This window comes from Trichechus manatus, unplaced genomic scaffold, assembly GCF_000243295.1.
Source record: "Trichechus manatus latirostris isolate Lorelei unplaced genomic scaffold, TriManLat1.0 scaffold00200, whole genome shotgun sequence".
Taxonomy (NCBI): domain Eukaryota; kingdom Metazoa; phylum Chordata; class Mammalia; order Sirenia; family Trichechidae; genus Trichechus; species Trichechus manatus.
In genome coordinates this window covers 2,502,810-2,513,718 of record NW_004444136.1, presented here as the reverse complement: position 1 = coordinate 2,513,718, position 10,909 = coordinate 2,502,810, and the positions used below count along the sequence as shown (strand labels likewise).

The window sequence follows — 10,909 nt, the reverse complement described above, 5'->3', positions numbered from 1 at the left end:
GTGTGTGTGTGTGTGTGTGTGTGTATGCAGAGAGCTCAAGATTAAAGCCAGGTTCTTGTTGACACAGGGGCAAAGCTTTTTGGATCTGCTGACATACCAGAAAAAAAAAGAAAAAAACTCATTGCCGTCAAGTCAATTCCTACTTATAGCAACCCTATAGGACAGAGTAGAACTTCCCCACAGGGTTTCCAAGGAGCAGCTGGTGAATTTGAGCTGCTGACGTTTTGGTTAGCAGCCGAGCTCCTAACCACTGCGCCACCACGGCTCCTAACCGCTGACAGAGTGAGCAGTAACTTTTTAATGGAAAGGAAAACAAATCATTCATTGCACCCATGACGAGCTGCTATTCTATTCTGTGTTCCTCTGGTTTGAGGCTCCCTCAGCTTGGGGCTGTGAGCTGTTTCCAGGGTTGTAGATGGCAAACGGCTTGTCTGGCAATGGGAATGGTCACACACGCTGACAAGAAAGGGAGAAGAGATTGTAATCTTTAACTTTATCACAGTAGCTCCTTGTCTCCAGTAAGGAGCTGCTCTGCAGAATGCCTGTGCCCCAGGCTCCCCCACAGCTGCCCCGTTAGAGGATGGTTTCCCCTCACCTTCTTGCTCCTTTTCCCTAGAATAGCTTCCTGGCTTCTGAGCTCGGGGGAGAAAACAAACAAACAAACCCAAAAACCAAACCAGTTGCTGTCAAGTCAATTCTGTCTCATGGTGACCCCATGTGTGCAGACTGGAACTGGGCTTCACAGGGTTTTCAAGGCTGTGACCTTCATGAAGTCGATTACCAAGTCTTTCTTCCGAGGCATCTCTGGGGGGGATTCAAACCACCAAACTTTTGGTTAGTAGCTGAGAGCTTAACTGTTTGCACCACCCAGGGGCTCTCTGAGCTCCAAGGGCCGCCTACATCGCGCGCATCCTGAGACTTCGCCCTGTCTGCAAATCACCCGGCAGAGAGGATGAAAACCGTTAGCCAGAACGCACCTGTACAGCCCAACAGCAACCACAGCTGCAGCAGCTTTATGCTCTGGATGTTCACCTCCAGTGCCACAGCCGTGAGCAGGGTGTCTGTGGTCTGGATGCAGGGCAAAGCACAACCGTGACAAGGCTGTGCCTGTGCAGAGTGGACGGCAAGGACACCTGGAGAGCCAGGTGATGCTGGACTCCTAAGGGGACTCCCTCCCTGCCAGGGCCACTGCAGACTCGTCACCTGGTCACTTCACACGATAGTGAAGAGGAGAGCCTTCCTCCAGCACCCCACTGCACACAGCCCATGATTCTCAGCCACCCTTCAGGGCGTCATGGCCCAGCTTCTGCTCTGTGACCAGTGTACAAATGGCAGAAGGGGCTAGCTGAGATCACCAGGGCCACTTTGATGAGGAGAAACCAAGTTCCAGAGAGAGGAGGTAACCTGGTCCAGGTGAACAGCACAGAGCTGGGAGAGGAAGCTCTCCGGTGGTGCCCTCGTTCCCCCAGTGCTATTCCCACTGCCCCCTCCCTGCCTCGTGGCTGCGTGTGGGCGCCAGGCCTGCAGGAAAGCCTGGCTTGACGGCCGGGAGCTGTGGGGGAACTGGCTAGCACACCACCTGCCAGTGCCCGATGCAAACTGGGCAGGGGCTGGAGCAGCGCAGTCGGGAGAGGGTGCGCCTCCTCTGCCTGCAGACCCTGGGGCTCCCCACAGCCTCCTGTCCTGTCAAGGTCCTGCCGAGGCCACCTTTTCCTCCACCTCTCCCTAAAAGCCACCTTTTCAGGGAGCGTTTTTAGGCTGGCAAGCCCTGGATTGAACTCGGTCTCCTGTGTGTGCAGCAGGCTGTGGGCTGTGAAGCCAAGGCTGGGCCATAGACAGATCTGGGGAGATTTGGCTTCAGCCACCAACAAGCTACTAGACCCTGGGTGAGGCCGTCTGTCCTCCACGCCCCAGTGCCATCTGTGGGCCAAGGCTGAGAGCTTCCATGTCTGGACGGTAGGAGGGTGAGGTGAAGTGGAGCGCACACACGCCTACCCAAAGTAGTTGCTGTTAGCTGCCATCGAGTCAGCTCGGAATGAAGTGTCGCCCAGTCCTGCTCCATCTTCACGATCATAGGTACGTCTGCGTCCATTGTTGCGCCTCTTGGGTCACCCCTGTCACTGAGGATCTCCCTCATTATCACTGGCCTTCTACTTTACCAGACATGATGTCCTTTTCTAGAGATTGGGCTTTCCTGATATTGTGTCCAAAGTAAGCGGGTCAAAGTCTCACCATCCTTGCTTCTAGGGAGCATTCTGGTTGTATTTTTTCTAAGATTGATTTGTTTATTCTTTTGGTAGTCTACGGTATACTCAATATTTTTCACCAACAGCACAGTTTGAACGCATCAATTCTTCTTCTGTCTTCCCATTATCTAAGTTTTGCATGCATATGAGGGAACATCTCACTCTGAGCTGACTCAACGGAACTAACAACAACAACTTTGTGCAACTGAAAAGGCCGAGGCTTGGCTCAGAAAAGCACCCTAGTCAACCAAGGGACTCCTTTGCTACTGCAGAGAGTAAAAGCAAAAGCCAATGGCTGATTTTTCAGAAGTAGATTACCAGGCCTTTTTCTGAAGTGCCTCTGGGTAGACTTGAACCTTCAACCTTTCAGCTAGTAACCGTTTACCATTAACCATTTGCACTACCCAGTGTGCACAAACAAGTGTTCGTCCTCCAGTCACAACTAGAACATGGGCCAAGCACCTACGTAACCCTCTTGGCACCCTATTAGGAGGGCTTACTGTCACCCCATTTTACAAATGAGGACACTGAGGCAGGATCAGCTTCAGTCAATGGGTCTAAGCCAAGCAGACACAAACCCGAGCAGGCCTAGCTCCAGAATCTGTGTTTGCCACCAGCGCACTGCACGAGTCACTGGCAGAAGCCAGAGGCTGGGGCCAGGAAGGGGTGTCTGTCTAACTTGTTGATGGCTTTGAAAAATGCCGTGATCTCAGACTCCCACAGGACAGGGCGTACGGCGAGGGACAGAGGGAGGGCCGTGCTAGTGCAAGGTGGGACCTGTCTGTGTAAAATTTTGGTATTTTGTTCAGAGAGGAATTTTTTGCCATTAATATTGATTTTTTAAATATTGTGATAAAACATCATTTATCATGATTACTGAGTTTTGGGGCCCCTCTTAAATCTTGTGCCCAAGACAAGTGCCTCGCTTGCCTCACCCTAGCCCTGGTGCTGCCACAGGACCCCCCCAGTGACCCTCGGCCCCCCGCCCCCATGTCTGTTCTCACTCTGAGAATAAATGAAGGTGCTGGCACTCCTCCAGGCCCTTCTTGGTAGCTGAGAGCCTGGCCCTGTCTCCTTCCCTTACTGGCAAAACACAGCAGGGGCAGGGTGATTGGCAGAAGGCCAGAGATGGGACAGCCAGAGCTCCACATTTGAATCAAATGACTTCTCCACTCTTTCACAGATCCACATTTGTTAGAAATGCTTGTTTTTCAGAAATCTGTCTGTCCTGAGGGAACTCGGTTCAGATGTTTCCCTTCAGTAAACATGAGTTCTCTAGCAGACCTGAGACATGTCCTACATTCTGCAGAGCATCCATCACATTCCTGAGGGTTATCTGTTGTGTTCTGTCCTGACCCCGACGTGGACTTGCACTTGGTATCCTGGAGACGTGGCACGTGGCAGGTGCTCAGACGTGGGTCACTGAATGAACTGGTTAGTCACACCTGCAGGTGTGGCCACAAAATGAATTTTCTAAGACAGACAACGTGGAGCTCGCTTGTAACAACCATCCCCTGGGTTTGATGGCTACGGGTGGGCTTTGGGCTGGCTCTCTTGGTGAGTGGCAGGGCAGCTTGATTGGGACATGACGACTTTCAGAGTTTGCGGGAATCCAAGTTGAAATCTTGTCAGGAGGAAAGAAAAGAACTTGTTCATAAGAGGAGTCAGAGTCTGGGCTAGAGAGATTTGTGCATCCTCAGCGTATAGGTTAATTCATTCATTTATAGGGTCATTCATTTATTCAACATCTTCCTGAGCGTCTACTGGGTGCCAGCCCCTGTTACAGGCACAAAGTCCTTGCCTCCCTGGAGCTAATAGTCAGTGGATATACGGCTCTCAGGGCTTATCAGTCAGCTGAGATCTCCCAGAGGGAACCTAAGAAATGAGAACATTCTGCAGTCTGACTCCACAGATCCGCTGCAGGGACCTCGAAGGGACTGAGGGTCACACAGACAGAAACGTGCCCTGCTCCTCACACTACAACCAGATATAGTGAGAAACAACAGAAATTCCAGTTTTCTTTACTGTCTCAAGTGAGCAAGAATTTTTGTAAAAATTGATAATGATGAAGGAAGTGTGAGCGTCCCTACACTGCTGGCAGGAGGCCTGCAAACTGACGTGGTGTTCCTGGAGACGCTGTTTGGAAATACCCGTCAAGAGGCCCCAAAATTTACCTACATTTACCCCCAGCTATTCAGTGACGCAGTGGTTAAGGGCTATGGCTGCTAACCAAAAAGTCAGCAGTTTGAATCCACCAGCCTCCCACAGGGTCGCTATGAGGCAGAATCAGAACCGACTCAATGACAATGGGTTTGGTTTTGGTATTTCCTTTTAGGAATTTAGGAATGTATTACAATCTGTTATTTAATCATGAATACATGGAAGGAGCTAGATGTGAGGGTTGTCACTGCAGGTTTGTGTATAGCAGTGTGCAGTCGGAAACCACCTGAGTAAGCGTGTGGGCTTAGTTAGATACGCTACCCAGGTTGTCCCACGGGCCCCCGTGCAGCCATTAAAAAGTAAGATGTTAAAGATCTTTAATGACATGGAAAATACCCACGATATATGGTTGTGACAAAAAAGAAAGTTATGAGCTAATTTATAAGAAAAATGGATTGAGAGAAGATATTTGCAATTTTTAAAACCAACAAATGGCTGGTTTGTAGAGTATCCCGGGGACTCTTATAAAGCAACAAGCAAAAGACAAGCAAAGAAAAGTGGGTAAAGGCTATGAGCAGTCAGTTCACAGAAGAGGAATGCCAGCAGGCTCAGAGACATAGAAGGAGATGCTTCTATGTGTTAGCAATTTACAGAAACAAATTAAAACGACAGCGTTACCTCTACCAAGTTGGCGAAACTTAGAAAGCGGGCTGATGCCAAGCGTGGCGGCGATGGGGTGAGAGAGCCCTCAGTGCTCTGCAGGGCTGCACGGCCTGGAGCCAACCTTCTGGAGGGCACGCTCAGCATCCCAGCTCCTGTGTGCATACCAGAGGCAGCATCATGCAGCCGCATCAGGGGACACATTCAGGGATATCCACAACAGCACTGTGTGCAGTCACAGGAAGTCACCAGTAAGACAGGCATGTGGATGTCCACTCGGAATACTGGGTGGCAGTTAGCAGAAATGAACTTGGTAAGTACAGAGCCACATGGCTGGGTCTGAAGACATAATACAGAGGAAGAAAAAGCCAGCTGCAGGAAGGGGTCTGTAGAAGAGGTCACTGAGGTAATTAAAAGATGCCTGCCTGCAGAAATCACGCATCACGTCTCACGTTTGAGAAGGACCCATTCTAACGAAATGATAGCTGTCAAATGGATCAGCCAGGTGGGAGTGGTGGCCGGTGGTATGGCAGGTGGGGAAGAAGGGAATGGGAGTGGTGGTCAAGGAGATAAATGAGTAAACCACCACAGCCTGGAGGCCCCGCTCAAATAAGTGAGGAGGCTGTGCTCGCACTGGCGGGTGTGAGGAACCCCACTGGCTGCCCCTGAGGTTCAACCCCCCAAAGAAAACACACACACACAAAACTCCACAAGCCCTCACCCAACCGACCAGTCCATCAACCAGCCAACAAAAGTAAAAGTATAAAAAAAAGTTGACTTAAAAAGTATGATGGGTATATTCTTATTAAGCTATATGGACAGGACAGATATACACTGAAATATCAACAGTCATTTTCTGGTAGGGGGCTTATGGGCAATCTTTATATTCTTCCTGATATTTGGTTCCTTCTCAATTTTCCACTGTGATAATACATGGCTTTTGTAATAAGAAAATGGTTTCTTAAAATGAATTCTGAGAACAGAAGCAGAGTGACAGGAGAGGAGCCAGGGGCACACGGAGTTGTAGATATAAAGGGTGACAAAGTTTCAAAAAGGGGGTGGTTAGCCTGGACACATGACACTGAGCTAACTTTTAGTCAAAGCCTGCAAGTAATGTGTGTTCTGGGCTAAAAATAAAGCAGGATGTATCTTCTCGGACTGTAGCCAAGAGCAAAACTAGCTGACCCACCTCTGTGTACCCGTCCATCTGGTGCTTCCCTGTGACTGTCAGACGCTGCCCAGACTCCAGGGCTGGATTCCCACATCACATGGGGACCTTGTGGTTAGGGGCGGCTTCTTGCAGGGCACCAGGGCATTCTGATGCCTGCTTGGAGTTTCCTTCACTCCTGACAAATAAACAACAACTTAACAAACCATTGTTATACTGCCAGTCAGTAGTGACTCACCTGAAGAGTTTGACAACTGAAAAGTCAAGGACATAAATAGAGGCTCAAGGTTATCCTGGCTATTTTCTTCCCATAAACTCTTGTTCTTTATGCCTACTGACCTGAGTTTCCAGGCTTACACCAGTTTCACCTGTGTGCACTTACAGACGAGCTCCTTTAAGTTAGTTTGGGGGTTTAAAGAGTCGTTTTGAGAACAAAGTCCTTTAAAGATTGAGAGTGAACCAATAGTGCTGAGAATGAAGAACCTATATCCTTTTAAACTCATGTGGTAGAAGGAAGTTATGATTTAACACGTAGAAGCCCATGATTTCATAAATACTGGGGAAATATTTACACATTTTTCTTCTATTAATTTTGTCTTTTAAAAGAGGAGCAACATCAGATTATTAAAACCAACAAACAAACAGGCTTTGAGGCTAAAGCTTTGCATTTCACCTTGACTTCTAGCTGCCTGAATGTTTTGGCCTCACTTACGTAAAGAGAATTAAAAACGCATCTCTCTGTGACTGTAAGAGAGTCTGTAGAAGGGCTGGGCACATTCCCTGACACGTTAGATTGTCAATACATCAGTTACGTCGAAATTAGAAACTCTTGTAAGAAGTCTTCCTTATTTTTGCTGGTTTCAGATTCTTAGAGGAAACAACTTCATAGGAACTGGACTGAATGAGTCCCGTACCCTGTCCCACGACCAGTTTCATCAGGAAGAGCTGTGACAGAGCTTTTCACTGTGTGTCATTCTGAATTCACATCTGCTTTGCCAAGGCATGGAGGCAGAAGACACTCCAGAAGCTGGAGACAGAGTGCGGGACCCAGGGTCTGGCAATGACAGCCAACCTGAGAGTGTGCAGTCCCCCGGCCCCGATGCTCTCTGGGAGCTGCTAGAAGGGAAGTTTCTGGAACACAAGCAAGAGGCTTTCAGGACCCCAGATGAACGCCGGAAGAGCCTGCTGAGTCTTCTCCCCCTGTTCCTGAAGGTTGGTATTCTGATTTTTGAAACTGTGAGAGGATGGCATGGTTCTCTGGGGGACGCTTCTGCCATGAACTGGTGGCTGCAGCTGGTGGCTTTAATGTCATTGCAAGTAGCCTTAGATTGGCTGCTTGGAGGAGAGAGTTGTGCCATTTAATAAAGATGGCAAGCAAGGTTCATCCCCAGGGCAGCAAGGGGCTTGGGAAGGATGGATAGTTGGCTCCTGGATAACAGTGTCTCTTTAGCTAAAAAAATTACACTGTTCACCATTAATCCCAGCTTGGGAGCCAGAAAAAAGTCCAGCTTCTTTGGAAGCTAAGAAAGGAATATGTGTTCTGACACATGAGCCCCTGAGGTTGCTAAAAGCAGCTGCTGTTGAGTTGACTTTGACTCATGGCAACCCCATGGGTATCAGAGCAGAACTGTGCTCCACAGAGCTTTTAATGGCTGATTTTTTAGAAGTAGATCACCAGGCCTTTTTTCTGAGGCACCTCTGGGTGGACTTGAACCTTCAACCTTTTGGTTAGCAGCTGAGTGCGTTACCCATTTGCAACATCCAGGAACTCCTCCTGAAACTGCCAGTACCCCCAAACTCCCGTAAAGTTGATGCCAAGCTTGGGGGGACCAGAAACACTGGCATCAAATCATGCCAATCATGGAAACTGAGGCCTGCTCGCAGGGAGCCACTCGAAGCCGCTCTCCCTTCCTCGGTCAGGACACACAAGGGAAGTGCCGCTCATCCACTGGGCTAGTGGCTGCTAGTGGCAGCTTGGGTGTGTGACATCTCCTTTGTTGTCCAGGAACAGCGCTCCTACCAGTGAGGTCAGCCTCATGGTTGAATATATCCAAGTGTAGCTGCAGAGCTAAAGATGCATCTTTTTATGAGGATTTTGTTTTTGTTGGACTACTGATTTTGGGTTGTTATTATTATAAAAGCATATAACGTGTTGCCACTGAGTCAATTCTGACTCATGGCAACCCTGTGTGTGTCAGAGTAGAACTGTGCTCCGTAGGGTTTTCAATGCTGATTTTTTGGAAGTAGATCACCAGGCCTTTCTTTTGATTAGCAGCCGAGTGTGTTAACCATCTGCACCACTCGGGTAACTTACTGACCATCAGTTCACGATGTTCCTCAGTGTTTTTGACTCATACCACCATCCATCCCCTTTTACAGGGAATGTCCTGGAACAGAGAGGCTGGGTTAGGAGAGGTGGCTCAGGTTTCTCATCCCTAGCCCTGCCTGTCTTTGTGCCAACCACAGCTTCCAGGAGGTAGTGCAGTCTCGCCCAGGTGCCCACATCACCTCTGCCGTATGGAAGGAACAATGTGAGCGGCCCCAGGCCCTCATTCCAATTCTCTGCTCAGATGCTGGCCTAGACTGCATCTTTCCCTCCTGGGCTGCCTTGGTTCTGAAGACAGGCCTGCATCCGACAGCCAGGCTTGGCAGTTCTTTGCCTCTCTGCCTGTTGTTGACTTGAGACCTCATTCATTTGTTCTACAAATATCCATTCAGCTCCTAACCTCTGTCCCAGAGTCTGGGGATATGGCAGTGAATAGGGCAGAGGCACTCCCCTCCTGGAGTCTAGAGCGCAGGATACCCAACAGCAACCAGAATGTGCTTTGTTTGGCTTGTGCAGATTAAAAATGAATTAGTGGCCATTTTTTCAAAATCGGAAGTTTTCACCCTAAAACCTGATTTCTAGATTCACTTGGCAGTTTTGGTATATGTGGTTCATACCAAGCCTGCCAACCCCTGAGTGGAGACGGAGGGTGGTCTTGGCCTCTCCAGTTCACCAGGCCCTATTCCCTCAGACCTCTCTCCTAGCCCACTTTACTCATTTATGTCATCTCACCTGACAAGGCTGGCAGGCACCATACACAGCAATTTCTATTAGAAATGGCTGGTGCAAACTGCTAATGCACTTGGTTACTAACCAAAAGGTTGAAGGCTCAAATCTATCCAGATGCACCTGAGAAGAAAGGCCTGGCAATCTATGTCCCAAAGATCAGCCATTGAAAACCCGACGGAGCACAGTTCTACTCAGACACACATGGGGTTGCCACTAGTCAGAGTCAACTCCAGGGCAGCTGATATATTAGAACTGAAACTTGATCTTGGTCTGTGTTTCCCAAACCCCTGCTGTGGTCACTAAAGTGCAGTGGCCTGTGGTTAAACACGAGGACTTTTGAGTCAAGCAGACGAGGGCTCAAGTCCTGGCTCCAATACTTTTCAGCTGCCTGTCCTGGAGCATATTACTAAATCTTGCTGAGCCTCAGCTTCCTTATGTAAAGTGGGATCAATTACACTTCACTGGCAGACTGAGGGTGTGATGAGGGGTGAGTGTAAAGCTCACGGCACACAGACAGCAGACACGGTCCCCAGTGCCTTGTGGCCAGCCTCCATGTGTGCCTAGCCATTTGAAACCCCACTGCCGCATTTCTCCAAAACGCTGACACCATCTACTATATTTGGATCCCTAGAGCCCACTTCTGGTGAATACAATAGAAACAGAATGTTTTCTTAAACTCCATGTTCTTCTTTAAATCCTGCTTGTCAACCAGCCCTGTAGTTTCTATTAAGTGCTGACTAATAAAAGTGCCAGAAGCCAGAGCCTTTGGGCTTCGTAATTATGAGCTGGTGGTGGGAAGGAATGTGGGGTAGATGGAAGGTTGTTTTCACCGGCGTCATCACTACCTCCGGTTGCCGTTGAGTTGGCTCCGACTCATGGCGACCCCATGTGTGTCAGGATAGAACCGTGTTCCACAGGGTTTTCAATGGCTGGTTTTATTGGAAGTAGATAATCAGGCCTTTCTTCTGAGGCATCTGTGGGTGGACGCAAACCTGCAACCTTTCAATTATCAGCCGAGTACATAGCCCACCTGGAAATAGCCCACCTGAAGACATGAGCCAATGGAATCTTGAGGAATTGGAGCCCCAATAGGGCCTTCCCTGAGGGAGGCCAGTCAGAAAGGAAATTATCATTTAGACCCAGTGGGTGCCCCTCCTTCACCAGGCTCCACACTCTTCTCTGTAGGGGAGCTCTTACCCGGGGCTAATTGAGCAGTGTCTTAATCCTTATCTAGCTCAGATTCTACCAACACTGTCTTTTTTTTTTTGAAATCTCTTTTTTATCTCCTCCTTGCTTCCCTCCATCCCTCCCTCTCTCCCTCCTTATTTCCTCCCTCCTTCCCTCTCTTCTACCCTTCCTTCCTCCCTTCCTCTATCCCTTCCTCCCTTCCTTCCTTCTTCCCTCCCTCCCTCCCTCCCTTCCTTCATCCCTCTCTTCCTCCACCAACCCAGTCTTTTTTTTAATCTCTTTTTTATCTCCTCCTTCCTTCCCTCCCTCCCTCCTTCTCTCTCTCCCTCTGTATTACCTCCATCCTTCCCTCTCCTCTACCCTTCGTTCCTTCCTCACATCCTTCCTTCCCTCCCTCCCTTCCTTCCTTCCTCCCTCCCTCCCTCCCTCCCT

General features: G+C 49.1%; 1 protein-coding gene across 2 annotated transcripts in view; it reads left to right on the top strand.

Annotated features, from left to right (window-relative positions):
• Positions 1-10,909, top strand: part of WDFY4 (WDFY family member 4) — a 403,681-nt gene that overhangs the window by 35,152 nt on the left and 357,620 nt on the right. For both annotated transcript variants that reach the window (XM_023742107.1, XM_023742108.1), the window contains exon 2: positions 7,099-7,446. In XM_023742107.1, coding sequence (XP_023597875.1) covers positions 7,237-7,446 — 210 coding nt within the window. In that variant the 5' untranslated portion in view covers positions 7,099-7,236. The remainder of the gene's footprint in view (positions 1-7,098; positions 7,447-10,909) is intronic.